We start from the raw sequence: 21870 nt of genomic DNA on the forward strand, positions 1-21870 counted from the left end.
ATTGCTGTTGTATTCAATATATCTGTATTTGTACACTGTCAACATTGCACTTTTATGAGGACTGGCCTTTGTTTTGAAGTGAGTTGTATAGTCCAAAATCATAGATTATGTTGCATCACAAACAATGTATTTGCAACTCACATTCTGTACCAGTGCACGATAATCTTGCGCCATATATATATCTCACACTTCTGTTTTTCCTTCTCAATTACGCCTAAGGTCTGGTAATAGGGGAGGAAGATGTACCCAGGCTCTGGATACTGCTGTATTATTTTTTCAAATCTCTGAAGTCTTTTGACAAGTGTGCACAGAAAATGAAAAATACCAACATTCTTATTCTGTGTCAAACAGTTAACAGGAAAGACTGTGATGCTTTGTACAAAATGATTAAGTGTGAGAGCCACCTCATTTTGACACTTCCTAGCAACAGTTTCATCGTACATACAAAAGAATTATTTGCCTGTCTTTCTAGAGCGAATACAAAAATATACAACCACAACTGCCTTTTATAAAATATATCTCCACTTGGTACTAATGGCTGTGGCAAAAACAAAAGAGGGCACTTCAATGTTTTCATTTTCCTTAGGCTGCTTTGTTTTCTCTTGAAGACCTCTGTAAAATTCCTCACTTTTCCGCATATGCTCTAGTTCAGTCTCGAGTTTCTTGACAACAGCAGAATCTTTTTCCCCCTTGATCTGATCATCCAAATGGTCACACCTGGCACATGTCAGTTTTTGGCACCCCGAAGGATTGGTTGTGGCCCAGAGAAAATGACAGCAATAAAAATCATGCGACACTAATGGATGAAATTTTCTCCTTTCTGCATTTTTTCTTAGGCAGTCGCTTCATACTTTTCCATGTATAGTTTATGCATTTTTGGCAAATTTAATTTTGGTGAGAGATAGCATTTCTTTCATGAACATACTAAGAGCTTGCTTTGGGGAAGCTAGTTATCTGGTCATAAGTAGTTTGCGGAATATTGTCAGGTACTTTATTTGGCCTATTGTGTTTCTCACAGCTGACCACAGGAAACAGGCTTGTGTCCTGTAAATTTTTGATTATTCGTTGAGACTTTCCTTGACCCACACCACGCCTGAAACGGAAAGCCCTGTTACACACATTAACCTCGCAGTCACCTTGCTTTATCCTATACTTCCATGTGAAATATCAATTTTGTCCACTGCTGGCTTTAGGCCTACGTCTTTGTATACAGTAATACTTATTAGTCTGCCTAAATATATATCCTGTTTCTCCCTCTTCTCTACTGCGCTGTGTTTTAATATTATCTGCCACTTTGGTGAAATATTTCCCTTTGCACTTACAGTCAGGCCCTGTAAGGTGTGCATCTATACCCACACCAGTTGGACTTGAGTGTTGATGACTACATGCTCAGTGTGTTTTTCACATATTCCTCTTCCATCATGCTTCCCTTCTGTGGCACTTCTTTCTTTTAGTAGAAGGCGTGATGTTGGGTGGGCTAGCATTTGACGTTCCTGGAACTGCTTTGATGATGTCACCATCTTGACGATGAACACCATCTATGTCTTCTACTTCGCTGTCACTCCATATTTAACATATTTCTCTCAACACCATGTTATGCACACTGCTTACTGATCTAACACAACACAGTTCTATAGGAACTACATGTTGACCTTGTGCTGTCAACAGCTGCGCAATGCTGAGTGGTCAAATACTGAACTACTTTTAGACTCTTACGCACCAAAACAGCAGAGCAGTACAGTTCTTGCACCAGCAGATAGTGCTTATTTATGTTTTAAGATCTCACACACACACACACACACACACACACACACACACACACACACACACACTCCATTTCATTCTCATTTCTATGTATATTGTTGCCTACATGTACGGTACACAAGCATCACATGAGGAAACTAAGTACAGTGGGGAACTTTCTACAGACACTGTAGGCTGGTAGTGGTGTGTAATTTGTTTGTGTATTTATGTTATGAATAATAAACACCTTCACTATTAAAATTATTTCACCTACATTCTTATTAGCATTTCCTCCAGTCTCCGAATTGGTGAATAACCAATTTGTGTACCAAGTTTAAATATGTTCTGCATTACAATAAAAATGGAAGGCAGTAATACCACCTTATGAGTGCCATCTTTCACAGGCCAATGGAATTTTATCTGTTTGAAGTTGAGTTATTGCCCATGAGAGATCTTATAAGCTACATTTCCCTCCCCCTTTTCAATTCAGTTGTTAATTTATGTTGTCACGTGTGTGTGTGTGTGTGTGTGTGTGTGTGTGTGTGTGTGTGTGTGTGTGTGGGCGCGCGCGCGATTTTGAAATATTCATCATATTCTCAAAATAGGTTAAGGAGTTAAACAAATCACTCAAACATGTACATGAAACTAAAGCAACTGAAATACTTAAATGTATGCAGTTTAAAACATTCATTTCCTTGCACTTTATTGTGCCAAATAAAGTATTGTTTTCTGTGATGATTTTTTTTAAAAAAAAAAAGGGGGGGGGAGAGAGAGAGAGAGAGAGAGAGAGAGAGAGAGAGAGAGAGAGAGAGAAGAGGCAACAATATTTTCTGCATTAATATGGAATACAAAAGGTGATTAACAGAAATACAGATAAAATAACTCAACTTTTTTATGAAAATCACACACTTTATTTAAAACCACAGTTTATAAATTAGGACCAACTTTGTTCATATAATCAAGTGATCGAAAATAATATTACTATTAAATTAACACGCCGGAAATTGTCCACCACTGAATTCCGTGCCAGCACACATCCATATTAAACACTTAAAACATTCCATATCAATCATACCATCCACAGATTCATGTTGCCTCAATCATTTAACCTGAATTTTTTTTTTCAGAGAACGAGACTCAGACACTGGTTTGGTAAACGTCTACACACAATACTGGTATCAGTACATGCAATGTTTCTGCATGAAGACCATACTTTTAACATAGAGAAGTTTATGCTGTTCGAGTATTCGGCTGAAAGTATATATCTGCAAAAAAATTATTAAAAAGAAAAGGAGAGGGAATATTTTTCAGCACTTTCACATTAAATAAGTAGCTAGTTATATTTTTAAAAAAGCAAGGTATCCCCTTTTCTTTTTTTAAATGTTTTCTCGTACACTGACAGTTCTTGTAGTGCTGTACAATTTTTAAAGAAGTTCAGTATGGCATTACACATATTGCAATCTCAGTTTTATGTAGAAGCTTTGCTAGTAGTTGTATAAACTCTTGTTTTACCTGTGGCATGCTTCTACAGGCACATCTATGTGGCAACGACATCATGCTACCTGTATCAGAGTAGACTCTGCTACAAATTTATACTAAAGAGAGTAGCATGCAAACACACAGCTAATAATATTAATACAATTTTTAAGCAGATCACAGTTTCCAAACAATTCTAATAGATACAGAAATTTAAAAAAAAAAAAATCTTTATGACTACTGCTCACAGCAACGTTCTGCTGAAATTAAAAAACATGATCTCCAATTCGAGACCAATAACAGATTTATTAGGACTGAGGGGAATAGCCTCACTTAGCAGTCTTCTCTTCTTCGTTTACTTTTTTGTGCCAATCCAAATTCATTTTCTTCACGGATTCACCTCTCTTTGCAGCCTCCTTGCCAGAAAAGGCGAATATCACACAACCAAGAACTGTCAGTCCAATCATGTAATTGGCTGCACGGATGCGAATCCTGTTTCTGGCTCTCTCAATCACATCCATCCTGTGAAAATGTTGCAGAAATCATAAAAGTGAATTCTTCTATGAAACATAAATTTTATTTTTATTGTGTCAAGGTTTTAGCCACTTTTCTGCCATATGAAGATATACAGACCTACGAAAAACAGATAGTCATGAGTGACCATTGGTTGGTTGCTTACACAACAATAACCAATGAATAAGGTACTTAAAAATATAAGTTTCACATGTGTTGTTTGAACAATAGCAATCTAACCAATATTGACACATTGTAACAGCAGTCCAAAAGCAAGCTCATCAATGAAGTACAATGCTTAGCATTGAAAGCATGTTTTTATGAATGTCAACATAAAGTTAGAAGAAAACTCCTAGATGGAGAGTGCTGCTATTTATACAGGCATATTCCATAATATACATACAAACAAAAGAAATAGTGAGAATCTTCCAGAAATGAAATATTAAATATCAAACAACTGCTGGCAGTTGGATTTGTACCGCTGACCCGCAGTATGTCAGTCAGCGACACTAACCCCTATACCACACAGCTTGAAGCAATATAATACGCTGTTTGTCGTAGAGATAAGAAGAAGAAGAAGAAGAAGAAGAAGAAGAAGAAGGTGTTTCACAAGAAACAGTATGAGAGTAATAAGGGCAAAAGAAGAACTTGTTGATACACTACAAAAGAAAGTAAATGGCTGGAGAAACAAAGGTAATTCATGATGGATAATTCAAGATGAAAGTTTTACTTAACATACACTGCTTCAGTTTTCACAATACAATAGAAGTTGTGAAGAAATTTACATTATTAATAATAAATTCATGGCTGTAATTTTCAGCAACTGTAGTATTATTTTTTCCGAATAATTTCAGTCATCATTTGCAAGTAAATTTTCATTATCCTTACCAGCTTAGACGAATTAGTCATATTCAGAAGCTTAGTTAGCAAACAGTCAATATGTTTTTCACAGAAGGATAATGCCATGGTATGTTCAGAAATTTACATATTATATGTGATTATTTTAAATACTGCTTCAGTTATGGTAAATTGTCAAACTGCTCAAAACAATCACATACAATATGTAAATTTTTGAACATACTATGGCATTATCCTCCTGTGAATAAGATATTGACTGTCTGCTAAACTAAGCTTATGACTATGACAAGTTAATTTGTCGAAATCAGTAAAGATAATAAAAATTCATTTGCAGCTGATGACTGAAGTTTATTCTCAAAAGGATCTCCGGGCAGGGACTACTCAAGAGGACGTCGTTATCACGAGAAAGAAAACTGTCATTCTACGGATCGGAGCGAGGAATGTCAGATCCCTTAATCGGGCAGGTAGGTTAGAAAATTTAAAAAGGGAAATAGATAGGTTGAAGTTAGATATAGTGGGAATTAGTGAAGTTCGGTGGCAGGAGGAACAAGAATTTTGGTCAGGCGACTACAGGGTTATAAATACAAAATCAAATAGGGGTAATGCAGGAGTAGGTTTAATAATGAATAAAAAAAAATAGGAGTGCGGGTAAGCTACTACAAACAGCATAGTGAACGCACTATTGTGGCCAAGATAGACACGAAGCCCATGCCTACTACAGTAGTACAAGTTTATATGTCAACTACCGTATTTACTCTAATCTAAGCCGCACTCGAATCTAAACCGCACCTTAAAAATGATACTCGGAAAAAAAAAAGAGAGAGAGAGAGAGAGAGAGAGAGAGAGAGAGAGAGAGAGAGAGAGAGAGAGAGAGAGAGAGAGAGATTCCCATATCTAAGCCGCACCTGAAATTTGAGACTCGAAATTCAAGAGGAGAGAAAAGTTTTAGGCCGCACCTCCAAATCGAAACAAAGTTGGTCCACTGTAATATGAGACACAATTTAGGTCAAATGAATGACGATACAGCTACAGCAGTTTGGTTCGAGTCGTAAGCTTAGCAGTTAAGCTTTACCAGGTAGCCACTGCTATGCGTCAGGCGCTCCGTCCGTATTTACACGGGTAGCCTTCCTTTTTTACGTGCTTCGTCTGGTTTGAATCGTTTGCTTATTTTGCTTTGATCTGATAAGTGCCGTTTTCTTTGTTATAGGTGTTTACGTCACTCTAAGCTGAAAATGCATTACTGTACAGTGTCATGCATTGTTTGTCGCATTCTGATAGTGAGTGTTTACGGCCTGTCGCCGCTCGCGGCATCTCTTGCTTTTGTGCGCGCTACCGCCGCTTACAATTTAAAAAAAGAGAGGAATCGTCTCATTAGCGAAACAATGACAAGAGATTGCTATTTGTTGTTACTTACACTGCTGCTTTCTTTGATAATGATCAACAAGAACCAAATAATAGACTGCGTATCATAGAACATGTTCTGAACGAGAGTCAGGCGAAAATTTTTCTCCGTTTGAAAATCTTTGCGTACGCTTCTTTAGTACATCAAATTCTGCACAGAAATTAGAGTCATCTTAGATTTAAAAATCTAGTCAGTTGCCGTGCTTCATTTCTGACTGTATCACTATTAGGCATAAGAATAATACGAATATAAACATGACACGATACGTATATTCTTCCGCGTTTGCTGTTGTCTCACTCTAGTTTCGTAGTTTATTAGGCAGACAGGATTTAAATGAGATAGCAGCAAACGCGAAAGAATACATCGCAAAATATTCGTATCATTCTCATGGTGAAGAGAATACTACATGTGATTCACAGTTCATAAAAGTTCTTATTAGCAACCATCTCTTCTCACGGGTAGAAAAAAACTCAGAACGTAGAGTTGGCCATATTGACAAACATCCCAAAAAGTCTTGCCAGTCGGATTTTCGTAGTACATTGAAATTCTGCTACATTCGAAGATGAACAATACGGAATTTGTATTAACTTTGTTGGATAATGTATGAAAATGCAGTGGTCGAAACCCTGGGCAAAGAAAAAAAAAGCTCGTCTTCCACCTTTTTTTTAAATTTATTTACTGACGCAGAGGTTTTGGCGCCAGTATTTATCTTTGTGCCTACAAAGCATGCCTGTGTAGCGCTACATATTTTCGACGGCAGAAGTTCCGCTTGCTTTGCACCCGATTCTAAGCCGCAGGCGGTTTTTTGGATTACAAAAACCGGAAAAAAAGTGCGGCTTAGATTCGAGTAAATACGGTAGTGGGTGAATATGGATTGGGGGAGAGAAATGAAAGTGGAAGCCGTCTGGTAGAATTTTGCACAGAGCATAACTTAATCATAGCTAACACTTGGTTCAAGAATCATAAAAGAAGGTTGTATACATGGAAGAATCCTGCAGATACTGGAAGGTATCAGATAGATCATATAATGATAAGACAGATTTAGGAACCAGGTTTTAAATTGTAGGACATTTCCAGGGGCAGATGTGGACTCTGACCACAATCTATTGGTTATGAACTGTAGATTAAAACTGAAGAAACTGCAAGAAGGTGGGAATTTAAGGAGATGGGACCTGTAGAAACTGACTAAACCGGAGGTAGCACGGAGTTTCAGGGAGAGCGTAAGGCAACAACTGACAGAAATGGGGAAAAGAAATACAGTAGAAGAGGAATGGGTAGCTCTGAGGGATGAAGTAATGAAGGCAGCAGAGGATCAAGTAGGTAAAAAGACGATGGCTGGTAGAAATCCTTGGGTAACAGAAGAAATATTGAATTTAATTGATGAAAGGAGAAAATATAAAAACGCAGTAAATGAAGCAGGCAAAAGGGAATACAAACGTCTCAAAAATGAGATCGACAGGAAGTGCAAAATGGCTAAGCAGGGACGGCTAGAGGACAAATGTAAGAATGTAGAGGCTTATCTCACTAGGGTTAAGATAGATACTGCCTACAGGAAAATTAAAGAGACCTTTGGAGAAAAGGGAACCACTTGTATGAATATCAAGAACTCAGATGGAAACACAGTTCTAAGCAAAGAAGGGAAAGCAGAAAGGTGGAAGGAGTATATAGAGGGTCTATACAGGGGCAATGTACTTGAGGAAAATATTATGGAATGGAAGAGGATGTAGATGAAGATGAAATTGGAGATAGGATACTACGTGAAGAGTTCGACAGAGCACTGAAAGACCCAAGTCGAAAAAGGACCCGAGAGTAGACAACATTCCATTAAAACTATTGACAGCCTTGGGAGTGCCAGTCCTGACAAAACTCTACCATCTGGTGAACAAAATGTATGAGACAGGCGAAATACCCTCAGACTTCAACAAGAATATAATAATTCCAATCCCAAAGAAAGCAGGTGTTGACAGATGTGAAAATTACCGAACTATCAGTTTAATAAGTCACAGCTGCAAAATATTAACACGAATTCTTTACAGACGAATGGAAAAACTAGTAGAAGCCGACCTCGGGGAAGATCAGTTTGGATTCCGTAGAAATGTTGGAACACGTGAGGCAATACTGACCCTACGACTTATCTTAGAAGCTGGATTAAGGAAAGGCAAACCTACATTTCTAGCATTTGTAGACTTAGAGAAATGCTTTTGACAATATTGACTGGAATACCCTCTTTCAAATTCTGAAGGTGGCAGGGGTAAAATACAGGGAGCGAAAGGCTATTTACAATTTGTACAGAAACCAGAAGGCAGTTATAAGAGTCGAGGGACATGAAAGGGAAGCAGTGGTTGGGATGGGAGTGAGACAGGGTTGTAGCCTCTCCCCGATGTTATTCAATCTGTATATTGAGCAAGCAGTAAAGGAAACAAAAGAAAAATTTGGAGTAGGTATTAAAATCCATGGAGAGGAAATAAAAACTTTGAGGTTCACCGATGACATTTTAATTCTGTCAGAGACAGCAAAGGACTTGGAAGAGCAGTTGAACGGAATGGACAGTGTCTTGAAAGGAGGATATAAGATGAACATCAACAAAAGCAAAACGAGGATAATGGAATGTAGTCAAATTAAGTCGGGTGATGCTGAGGGAATTAGATTAGGAAATGAGACACTTAAAGTAGTAAAGGAGTTTTGCTATTTGGGGAGCAAAATAACTGACGATGGTCGAAGTAGAGAGGATATAAAATGTAGACTGGCAATGGCAAGGAAAGCGTTTCGAAAGAAGAGAAATTTGTTAACATCGAGTATAGATTTAAGTGTCAGGAAGTGGTTTCTGAAAGTATTTGTATGGAGTGTAGCCATGTATGGAAGTGAAACACGGACGATAAATAGTTCAGACAAGAAGAGAACAGAAGTTTTCGAAATGTGGTGCTACAGAAGAATGCTGAAGATTAGATGGGTAGATCACATAACTAATTAGGAGGTATTGAATAGAATTGGGGAGAGGAGGAGTTTGTGGCACAACTTGACAAGAAGAAGGGACCGGTTGGTAGGACATGTTCTGAGGCATCAAGGGATCACAAATTTAGCATTGGAGGGCAGTGTGGAGGGTAAAAATCGTAGAGGGAGACCAAGAGATGAATACACTAAGCAGATTCAGAAGGATGTAGGTTGCAGTAAGTACTGGGAGATGAAGAAGCTTGCACAGGATAGAGTAGCATGGAGAGCTGCATCAAACCAGTCTCAGGACTGCAGGACTGAACACCACAACAACAACATTACAAATGTCTCACAGTTATAGTGTACCACTGTGTATATCTACACTTTTTCACACAATCTGAAGTAAGTATAGGCAACACAAATTAGCAACATTTTAATATCAGCAATTATGGAGAGGACAGATAGCTACTCACTGTAAAGATGACATGTTGAGTTGCAGACACACAAAAGACTTATTTCTTCAGAACCCCCCCCCCCCCCCCACACACACACACACACACACACACACACACACACACACACACACACACACACAAAATCACTGTCTCTCGCTGCTCTGGTTGGATTGCAGCTATCACTCTGAACAATGGCTGTTGTTACTTGATTTAAAATATTTCATTTTGTATTCTTAGCTACTGTACGTATTCGACTATTTACAAGTTTCTTCTACATTAAATTAATTCTATCCACAATGGTTTGACTCCATGATTGTTCTTTCAGTTTAAAGAGTACTGTTTAAGAGATCTGCTACCGGTCACTTACGAAGGTGATTTATTTAAAATACAGTTTTAAGCTTATGCCCATCTTCAAGCAATTGCATTCAGTTTTATCTTTTCACAATCACTATTAAATATAGATAGTGTTTCCAAGTGGTAGTAATCAACCCCTAAGCAGTCATTTGACACACTATATTCCTATATTCACACACTAATTCCACCGAAAATGTTATAAACAGTGGATGAAATACTCACAGCAGCCAATATGTTAGCGTTCAAATGTATATACAATGGGTGTTAACAGTTCCTTTTTGTTCTGTCCACAGTTATAACATTTTAAGTGGAACTGGTGTGTGAATATAGAAATATGGTGTGTCAAACGACTACTTTGGAGACAAATAAGCTATATGTGTCAAGATGAAAAGTAATGTAATCACCAGAAGATGGACATAAGCCCAAAACTACTCATGTTATCAATAAACCACCTTCCAAAGTGACAGGCAATGGATTCTTTTCAACATCACCCTGTGTAATAGATAGTGAAACTTCGAAGCATTAACCCACACCTTTTCTCCATCCATTCACTAACGCATTTACTGAAATCTAAGCCGCACTTTTTTTCCGTTTTTTTTTTTTTTTTTTTTTTTTTTTAATCCAAAAAACCACCTGCGGCATAGAATTGAGTGCAAAGTAAGCGGAAGTTCTGAGAAATGTTGGTAGGTGCCGCCACAACTAACTTCTGCCGTCTAATACATGTAGCGCTACACAGGCATGCTTTGCGGGCACAAAGATAAATACTGGTGCCAAAACCTCTGCATCAGCAAAAAAAAATTTTTTAAAAAAGTGGAAGACTAACTATTTTCTCCGCACTGAGTTTCGACCACCGAATTTTCATACCTTATCTAACGAAGTAAATACAAATTCCGTATTGTTCATATTCGAATGTAGCAGAATTTCAATGTACTATGAAAATCCGACTGGCAAGACTATTTGGGATGTTTGTCAATATGGCCAACTCTACATTCTGAATTTTTTCCTATCTGTGAGAAGAGATGGTTGCTAATAGGAACTTTTATGAATTGTGAATCACATGCAGTATTCTCTTCACCATGAGAATAATATGAATATTTTGCCATGTATTCTTTCATATTTGCTGCTATCTCATATAAATCCTGTCTGCCTAATAAACTACAAAACGAGAGTGAGACAACAGCAAACGCGGAAGAATATACATTTTATGTCACGTTTATATTTGTATTATTCTTATGCCTAATAGTGATACAGTCAGAAATGAAGCACGGCAATTGACTAGATTTTTAAATCTAAGATGACTAATTTCTGTGCAGAATTTGATGTACTAAAGAAGCGGCCGCAAAGATTTTCAAACGGAGAAAAATTTTCGCCTAACTCTCATTCAGAACATGTTCTATGATACGCAGTCTATTATTTGGTTCTTGTTGATCATTATCCAAGAAAGCAGCAGTGTAAGTAACAACAAATAGCAGTCTCTTGCCATTGTTTCGCTAATGAGACAATTCCTCTCTTTTTTAAAAAAAAAACAAAACTAAACGGCGGTAGGCGCACACAAAAGCAAGCCATGCCACGAGTGGCGACAGGACGTAAACACACACTATCAGAATGCGACAAACAATGCACGACAGTATAATAATGCATTTTCAGCTTAGAGTGATGTAAATACCTATAACAAAGAGAACGACACTTATCATATCAAAGAAAAATAAGCAATCAATTCAAACCAGACGAAGCACATGAAAAAGGTAGGGTACCCGTATAAATAAGGATGGAGTGCCTGGCGCATAGCAGTGGCTACCTGGTAAAGGTTAACCGCTAAACTTACGACTCGAACCAAACTACTGTAATTGTATCGTCATTCATTCGACCTAAATTGTGTCTCATATTACAATGGGCCAACTTTGTTTCGATTTGGAGGAGTGGCCTAAAACTTTTCTCTCCCCTTGAATTTCAAGTCTCAAATTTCAGGTGCGGCTTAGATACGGGAAAGATTTTTTTTCCTTGATTTCGAGTCTTATTTTTTAGGTGCGGCTTAGATTCGAGTAAATACGGTACGTATGTAAGTTGCTCCGAAGTGATAACCCCAAACAGCCATCAGGTTCTACTGCCAGAAATTCAGCTGATGCTTGTTTAAAGTTATCCCCTCACAGTTACTTATAAATGTGATGACCACCTGTAGAAAGTGTGGGTTAATGCTTCCATTTTTCATTATGTATCAAATGCCTGAAAACTGCCACACAGCTGAATTCATACAATACTGTAAACTACAAAGAAAAAAGGATATTTCATTGAAGTAATGACATGCAACTAAAATCTAAATATCTGTGTTTTATAATCTGACTTTATAGTACAAACATTCAAAGACTATCTGGCAGTTTTTACATATGAACGAAAAACAACTGAAGCCAACTTCCCCATACTATCACTTTAGGGGAATTGAGAAGGACTGTGGAGAAGATGGCCCTCATTTCTGAGTCAATCGTAAGTAGTCTAGACACTAGCATAGGGTATGGTTAACTTGTTCCAGTCCAGAATATTATTTGTTAATCCATTGCCCATCCGATCTACAGAATATCCTGGTTCAATCTTATGCTACACTATTCCCACGGGCCATACTGTGTGGAAGACAAGTGCAAGATCCCTCCTATGCACCACATCCAGCACATCCTATTCCAGCCCTGTCACAGGCGTATCCTACCCTATCCTACCCTCCAAGAGGGAGGGTCACCTGCGAAGGCAGATTTATCATGCACCAGCTCTGCTGTAAATTCTGTACAGCATTTTATGCAAGTATGACCACCAATCAGCCATTCATCTACGTAACTGGGTCTAGGAACACTAACAAAATTGGATATTAACAACACAATCATGAATAATACACTACAAAATAGACAAGAAAGCAGAAACAATAAGGAAAAGTGGACTGCCATATTTTGCGCATTTGGAAAGAATGAAAGACATGAGGCAAAAAAAATTTTTTTTGAGAACCTTTGGGAAAGCATATAAACAAAAAGCACCTTCAGAGGAGTTAAAAAATATCTAAAAATATACAAAATAAAAGAGAAAGTAGCACAAGAAAATATTCCATAAAGTGGTAAAAATAGATGTATTTTAAGGTGAAAACAAGAAAGCGAGAATTAAGTGTTCTAAAGAAAGAAAAAATGAGACAATATAACAATGAAAGAGTATTGGAGGACAAGAAAACAATAAATGAAAGTGATTTCATATTAGCACATTATGTTTACATGGGTGTTATGAGATGAATGAAACAGTGCCGATTCAAGACATGGGAAATATGTATAACAATCCAAGAAATTCAAGGACTAACACACTACAAATTTTTACTACATACATCATGGAAATCACTTAAGAGTCCAAACATAATGGCATTTGAAAAAGCCAATGCCTCCACATCACCAGAGGGAATGCTCCACGAGTTTCTGTCAACAATCTGGTTACAATTAAAATGTAGAGGTCACTTCCTTCCCTTTTGAATCACAGCCTACAGAAACCTTAGGTTTGACAATGTGATCTATGTGCAAAGTGAACTCTTTACTTAGTGATACTAAAACACACAAAAATTGGTAACTGATGCATTGCACCACTTCCCATGATGGATTCATAGTAATTTTTTAGTGTTTTATTACCTTCACATTTTCAACTGGACAAAACAGCAACCTAAGTTGTCTATGTTATTAAAATTTCAATAACTCAGTTAAAAATCGGGTCTTTTGCTGTTTTACTCCTTGCATGGCATTTCTGCAACTAATTTTATGAAAATCAGTATTTAGTGATTGGTTGTTATCTTGTTTATATTAATTATGTCAACAGTGGAAACTAAAAATCTGCACATTCATTAAATGCTGAATGAGAGTGGCTGTTCTGAAATTCTTTAAAATCCAGTTTCTGTCACATGGAATAATGTTTTCATTTAATATAAGACCTATCCTGAAGCTGAAACTGTATTTTATGCGGAACAAACAGTTATTTTTAAAACTTAATTGTTACCAGTACAAAGGTGAGCATTTTATCAATCAATGTAAATTGTCAATAGTTCTTTTTTTACTACAGTACTTTACTGATACTTACGATACGCTATCAGGAACATCTGCTATTGATTTGTATTTTCCTGTCCAGACTAGAAACCTTTTCTCCAAGTTGTCCAATTTACGGTAGTTACCCACTGAAAAAGCAACAGATCATTTAATTGGCATTTAAGCTGGAAAAAAAAAAACAGAGGTCAGCATGATAAAGTGAAAGGATACAATCTCATCACTCCTGGTGAAGCTACCATTCGGCTATTTTCTTCAAAAAAACTTCTGTCTACCATACATTACATAAATGAGCAAATTTTAATGAAATGATGAAGAAATTTAGTTTTGTCTCATCAATGACGACACTAATTCTTAGTGGCTTTTCAAACAACTTTCATTACAGCACCATCTTTGTGCATAAACTTCTCAGTGTGTTTTGTGTTAAATCACCAACTCAATATGACACAAATTGCCAACACCACAACCACAATACAAGAAGGAAATATTATCTTCACATCGAGCAAAAGCATTTCGCTCTTGTATGAAAGAGGGAAAATTCAGTGATAAGAAGTATCAAAGACACAAGAAGTAATAAATCTTTGTTTAAATTGACCTGACTGATAGCCCATTTTAGCTAAAATCAAGATCAAGGCCAGTGGCAGTTGTGGTGCTTATCAATTGCTCACGGGTTGGCAACACATCAGTTTTGTGTTGCCAGTGGAATGATTGTTTGGCATGACCAATGAGAGGTGAGGAAAGAGGCAATGTATTTCTAGCACCAAAATTTAAACCATTTGCCAGTTTTTGGTATATTAGTGAGATTCAACAGAAATATTTTTAATTATGACAGTGATGCTACAAAGTGGACTAATTTAAGTGATTCAGGTCCGTATGACATTGTCCATTTATGCCTATCTCATGTATTAATTGCAGAGACATGAAAACTTGTCAAACATGGTAGTGAAATGGCTACAAAGTTAATCTGTGAGAGCACACTGAGTAATTGGATCAATGTTTTTTTAACACTGGGAGAAGGAAGGTAGATCAATGTTTATTCACAATGAAGTTTCACATCTGATATATTTACGAACATTGATCCACATCCCTTCTCCCATGATTTTATTGAAAAAACATTGGTCCACTTACTCAGCGTGCTCGCACAGATCGATTGCATAGAAACAAAGAGCAGGGAAATATTTCACAGCTTTTTCGAATATCATGGGTTGTGACACTGTCCTTGGTTTACAGATACTAGTACAGTTTACACAGTTTAAATAGATGTTACTCGAACAAGGAGCACTTAAATTTATAATCCTCATTAACAGCAAAATTTCACACTTTCTTCCGAATGTACTACTTTGGAACACATCATCTATCTGCTGCTCTCCCATTGGCTGTATAACACAAACAGCTGACATGCCATCTTTTGGACCCACCATACCTCACATGGCAAGCACCGAAAACATTCCTGCACGAAACATGTAAGTATGCCTCTGGCCCTATTCTAGACTTTTACCACCCATTTTACTTTTTGGAAAACCTTCAAACTAATGTTCTTCAAAGAAGTGGAAATTCCTGTTAACTATCAGTGACAATACATAGACATAGATGATAAACCTAAAGATTGTGTAATAAGCACAATGTTTTTAGGGATGAATACTGATTATCAGTTAATGTGGACAGAGCACTCAAGGATACTGGGATAAAGAATGTTAACAACATATTATGCTCTCTGGGTTTCCATCACAGTATGTAACAGCCAATGTCTTGTGGTGACATACTATTCCTATGTACACTATTCTTAGCTGTGGGGTTCTATTCTGGGAACTGACGGCCGGAAAAATAGACACAATTTTTAAATTTCAGAAGAGGGCCATAAGAATATTATCTAGAAGTAGTAGGCCTGCTCACTATAAAGAGCTATTTAGAAAACTGGACATGCTTACTGTACCAAGTGACTACATCTCTCAATCTGCGGTGCACAACAGGGATAACATTGCTAAGTATTCTACTAATAGTTCTACGCCTAACCATGGAACAAGAGCCAGTATGGACTTACTTTTACCAAGGAAACACAAACAAAAAGCTCAAAGCAGTATTTTATATCAGGAAATAAAATTATATAATAAACGGTCCAAGGAAATGAAAGATGTTACTAGTACACTGCTGTTCAAAGAGGCACGATACATAATTAAAGGTTACCTGGAGGACTCAGAGTAGCGAGTAATAATGAAATGAGCTACTATGAGGGTGAGTAAAATGAAAACCTTAAATTTGTAATAACAAATCGAAATGTCACGGCGTTCTTCTGTAAGTTGGTAAGCGTGCTACAAACAGTGTGCAGAATGGCCTGTAGGTGGCAGCCTAGTGCAGATGCACACATACCGTTGCAGTATCAGTATAAAGATGGCCGCCCCACTTGCGACTTGCACCAGGGAAGAACAGTGTTCTGTTATTCAGTTTTTGCGTAGAGAAGGTGTGAAACCTATTGACATTCACTGACAAATGAAGGTTCAGTACGGTGATGCATGTTCGTCAGAGCAGCAAGTCTACAAATGGCGTAGGAAGTTCGTAAATGGTGTGACTTCAGTGGAAGATGCTCCTTGTTCAGGTCAGGCACAATGAGTTGTGACTCCACAGAACACTGCAGCAGTTGAAGCCATAGTGAAGGAAAACCACCGAGTGACACTGAAAGACATTGCAGCTTGTTTACAGATTAGTCATGCATCAGCACACCACATTGTGCATGATGTGCTCCAGTTTCGCAAAGTGTCTGCAAGACGGGTGCCGCAGGAGCTGCCTCCAGAAATGCGAGAACGATGCGTTGATGCTTGTGAAGAACTTCTTCGGCACTTTGAACGAGAAGGTGATGGCTTCCTTGCAAGAATCATTACTGGGGACAAAACCTGGGTTCACTTTCACCAACCAGAAACAAATAGAGCGAGCAAGGAATGGCGCCATTCCTCATCACCAAAACCAAAGAAGTTTTGAACAGAGCCATTGGTAGGGAAGGTTATGCTGACTCTTTTGGGATGAAAAAGGCGTCATTTTGGAGCATTACATGCCTAGAGGGACCACTGTCACCAGTGCATTATACACAGATCTCCTAAAAAATCTTCTGCAGCCTGCAATAAAATCAAAGTGACGTGGATTGCTGTCAGCATGTGTCCTCTTGCAACATGACAATGCAAGGCCCCACACTGCCCGTACAACAGTTGTAACAATCATAGACCTGCATTTTGAGTGTCTTCCTCATCCACCATACTCACCAGACCTTTCCCCAAGTGATTTCCACATGTTTGGACCACTCAAAGATGCAATAGGAGGAGGAAGTTCCGTTCTGATAAAGAGGTACGCCACGCGGTGAATGAGTGGTTGTGCCAACTACCAAAATAATTTTTTTCTAAAGGAATTTATGCACTTTGTAAGCGCTGGAGGACTTGCATTGAGCTGGGGGAGATTATGTTGAAAAGTGATACAGCTTTGTAGCACTTCTGCACTATAAATAATATTTTTAAAAAATATTGAAGGTTTTCATTTCACTCACCCTCATACAACACCCTGTTACATTTCAATAAATGATCACTCTTCACTTAAAACTTCCAGGCTGATAGGCCGTGGTCGATGTATAAAACTCGACCCCGATGTTTCGTCTCCGACTGCGGGAGACATCCTCGGAGGTAAAGCGGCGAACTGCGAAGAGAACGCGAGGAAGCGCTGATTATATAGGCAGTACAGAGGGTGCCACTGTTGATCATGTGGCGTCAGCTATGAGATTGTCTCTGGTAATGCCAACATTACCGATTGGAAGTAATCTATCATCATGCTTGCAGTGCAACGCTCACATCAAAATATTATCCAGTTTAAACACCTTCGTATTTCCTGTTAAAAATTATTACGGTGTTTATCAATCTCGATAGCCTCTATACATGCGTGCATAATAATGTGAGGTTTTTGATATGACACTTGAATCGCTGAATTTTATTTCATGATCACCTTCCTGGTAAACATGTTCCGCTATGGCCGATTTATCCGTGTAACCCAGGCGGCAATTCCTCTTATGTTCAACAAGATGGGTGCTCACACTTGTCTTTGTGGTACCAATATAAACCTGTCCACAACTACAAGGAATTTTATATACTCCCAGTGTAGCCAAAGGGTGTCGTGCATCTTTTGCCAATCTTAAATATTCTTTTATTTTCCTGGTGGGTCTCAAAATAGTTTCCACCCCATACTTGTTTAAAACTTTCCCAATGTGATCTGTGACCTTACTAATGAACGGAAGAAAAACTTCGCCCATTGGGCGACTGTTGTTTGTCGTTGCACCTGATTCTCTGCCTAGAGCAAAGTGCTCAATCTACATCCTTGCTAGAATAGTCATTCTTCACTAAAGTTGACTGTAGATGTTCAATCTCATCTTTTAAATAAACAGGTTCACAAATTTTGTACGCCCTGTCTACCAAGGTTTTCATTACACCTCTTTTTTGTCTAGGGTGGTGGTTTGAATCTTTTTGCAGGTAACGATCAGTATGTGTGGCCTTTCTATACCTTATGGCCCAACGTTCCGTCTCATCATTTAATCACAGACACATCCAGGAAATTCAATCGCCCATTCCTTTCCGTCTCCATAGTAAATTGGATTTTCGGATTAAAAATTCCTTGTAGTTGTGGACAGGTTTATATCAGTACCACAAAGAAAAGTGTGAACACCCGTCTTGTTGAACATAAGATGAATTGCGCCTGGGTCACACGGACAAATCAGCCATAGCGGAACATGCTTACCAGGAAGGTGATCATGAAATAAAATTCACCGAGACAAGTGTCACATCAAAAACCTCGCATTATTATGCATGCATGTATAGAGATGCTATCGAGATTGATAAACACCGTAATAGTTTTAACAGGAAAGACAAAGATGTTAAACTGGATAAAATTTGGATGTCAGCATTGCACCGCAAGTGTGACGATCGATTACTTTCAATCGAGAATGTTGGCATTACCAGAGACAATCTCTTAGCCAATGCCACGCGATCACAGTGGCGCCCTCTGTACTGCCTATATAACTAGCACTTCCTCAAGTTCCCTTCGCAGTTTGCCGCTTTACCTCCGAGGAATTCTTCCGCAGTCGGAGACAAAATGTCAGGGGAGAGTTTTATACTTCGACCAAGGCCTATCAGCCCGGAAGTTTTAAGTGAAGACAATACCAGCCGTGAAAGCCTACATTGTATGATCAAATGATCACTGTTTCCTACTCCGGCAAGAAAGTCAAGTGTCAGGATCTGAACTGCATGGCAGTAATGCCTTGTTGATGCAGTCTTTTCAGTTGGACAGATGAGAGGAGAGTATGCCCCATAGGCATACTCTAATGTTGGTGGCCCAGGAACTGGTTGTCCAAAAAGGCTGGAGTTATCGCAAGGGGCACAGCAGCATCTTCATGGCCCAGAAGTCATCAGCAGATGTCATTACTGTGTGTGGCAATGAAAATCAAAATTATGTTTTCATTTTATTAGTTATCATAAGATTTGTTTGTGTAAATCAAATAACATTGCATAACAGGCATCAACTGAATGAGGCAATGCATCTTTTAAGACAGTGACTTCACACTCAGGAGGGTGGGATCATTCTGTCTGGCCATCCTGATTTGGGTTTTCCTACACCACTTCAGGCAAAAGCCATGATGGTTCCTTCATTAAGGCCACGCCTGACCATTTGTCCTAGCCTTAGAGCATACTTTAGTATTTTGTATAATCTACATTTTGAGCTATTTATTTTTATTACAATATTACCACGACAACTTCTATATTACTTGCATGAAATAAATAAATCAATAAACAACAACAACATTATTTTAATCCAACGAAAAATACTACAAACACGACACTGTAAACTTAATTATCATTTCTGCAGCATTATTATTATTATTATTATTTCTCTGTCCTGTCTCAGACGTTATGTCTGGTTAAAAATGGAAAGCGGTATATGTTACATTGCATTTAGGAACTTCCGGATAATTGAACATGTGTCAATAATTACAGATTTCTGTAGTTGCATGTATACGTTTGGATGTAGCTGTATTGCGTTGATGTACTGGTGGATATTGTGTGCTATGACTCCTGTTGTTGATAGTATAACTGGTATAATGTCAACTTTATCCTGATGCCACATGTCCTTGACTTCCTGAGCCAGTTGGATGTATTTTTCAATTTTTTCCTCCTGTTTTCTTCTGTATATTTGTTGTATTGGGTATGGATATTTTGATTAGTTGCGTTAATTTCTTCTTTTTATTGGTGAGTATGATGTCAGGTTTGTTATGTGATGTTTTATCTGTTATAATGGTTCTGTTCCAGTATAATTTGTATTCATCATTCTCCAGTACATTTTGTGGTGCATACTTGTATGTGGGGGCATGTTGTTTTATTAGTTTATGTTGTATGGCAAGTTGTTGATGTATTGTTTTTGCTACATTGTCATGTCTTCAGGGGTATTCTGTATTTGCTAGTATTGTACATCCGCTTGTGATGTGATCTACTGTTTCTATTTGTTGTTTGCAAAGTCTGCATTTATCTATTGTGGTATTGGGATCTTTAATAATATGCTTGCTGTAATATCTGGTGTTTATTGTTTGATCCTGTATTGCAATCATGAATCCTTCCGTCTCACTGTATATATTGCCTTTTCTTAGCCATGTGTTGGATGCATCTTGATCGACGTGTGGCTGTGTTAGATGATACGGGTGCTTGCCATGTAGTGTTTTCTTTTTCCAATTAACTTTCTTTGTATCTGTTGACGTTATGTGATCTAAAGGGTTGTAGAAGTGGTTATGAAATAGCAATGATGTAGCCGATGTATTTATATGAGTGATTGCTTTGTGTACTTTGCTAGTTTCTGCTCGTTCTAGAAAGAATTTTCTTAAATTGTCTACCTGTCCATAATGTAGGTTTTTCATGTCAATAAATCCCCTTCCTTTCTGCTTAATGTGATCTTTCTGTTGCTGAATGTATGTGATCTATTCTATATTTGTGGCATTGTGATTGTGTAAGTGTATTGAGAGCTTCTAGTTCTGTGTTACTCCATTTCACTACTCCAAATGAGTAGGTCAATATTGGTATAGCATAAGTATTTATAGCTTTTGTCTTGTTTCTTGCTGTCAATTCTGTTTTCAGTATTTTGGTTGGTCTTTGTCTATATTTTTCTTTTAGTTCTTCTTTAATATTTGTATTATCTATTCCCATTTTTTGCCCGTATCCTAGATATTTATAGGCATCTGTTTTTTCCATCGCTTCTATGTAGTCGCTGTGGTTGTCCAATAAGTAATCTTCTTGTTTAGTGTGTTTTCCCTTGACTATGCTATTTTTCTTACATTTGTCTGTTCCAAAAGCCATATTTATATCATTGCTGAATACTTCTGTTATCTTTAGTAATTGGTTGAGTTGTTGAGTTGTTGCTGCCAGTAGTTTTAGATCATCCATGTACAGCAAATGTGTGATTTTGTGTTGGTATGTTCCAGTAATATTATATCCATAATTTGTATTATTTAGCATGTTGGATAGTGGGTTCAGAGCAAGGCAGAACCAGAAAGGACTTAATGAGTCTCCTTGGCATATTCCATGCCTAATCTGTATTGGCTGTGATGTGATATTATTTATTGAGGAAACACACACACACACACACACACACACACACACACACACACACACAAATTATTTCAAGCTTTCGCAACCCAAGGTTGCTTCATCAGGAAAGAGGGAAGGAGAGGGAAAGACGAAAGGATGTGGGCCCCACGGGAGAGGGTAAGGAGTCATTCCAATCCCAGGAGTGGAAATACTTACCCTAGGGGGGAAAAAAAAGGACAGGTATACACTGGCGTGCGCACGCCCGCGCGCACACACAAATCCATCTGCAGTACATTCAGTGTTGTCTGAAAGCTGACGCAGTCCCTCAGCCACATACTCTCGACGATCAAGTACCACGGCCGTGGAACCCTTGTCAACCAGAAGAATGAAGATGGATCGGTCAGCCTTCAGATCACGGATAGCCTGGGCTTCAGCTGTGGTGATGTTGGGAGTAGGATTAAGGTTTTTCAAGAAGGATTAAGAGGCAAGGC

The 21870-nt window shown here is 38.1% G+C and overlaps 1 protein-coding gene across 1 annotated transcript in view; it reads right to left on the minus strand.

Moving 5' to 3' along the window:
• Positions 1–2631: 2631 nt before the first annotated feature.
• Positions 2632–21870, minus strand: part of LOC126416824 (UPF0389 protein CG9231) — a 30781-nt gene continuing 11542 nt past the window's right edge. Inside the window, exons 3-4 of the mRNA XM_050084711.1 lie at positions 13822–13915; positions 2632–3741 (exon numbers count right to left, since the gene is read on the minus strand). Of these exons, the coding sequence (XP_049940668.1) occupies positions 3549–3741; positions 13822–13915 (287 nt within the window). The 3' untranslated portion in view covers positions 2632–3548. The remainder of the gene's footprint in view (positions 3742–13821; positions 13916–21870) is intronic.

This window comes from Schistocerca serialis, chromosome 1 (genome assembly GCF_023864345.2).
Source record: "Schistocerca serialis cubense isolate TAMUIC-IGC-003099 chromosome 1, iqSchSeri2.2, whole genome shotgun sequence".
Taxonomy (NCBI): Eukaryota; Metazoa; Arthropoda; class Insecta; order Orthoptera; family Acrididae; genus Schistocerca; species Schistocerca serialis.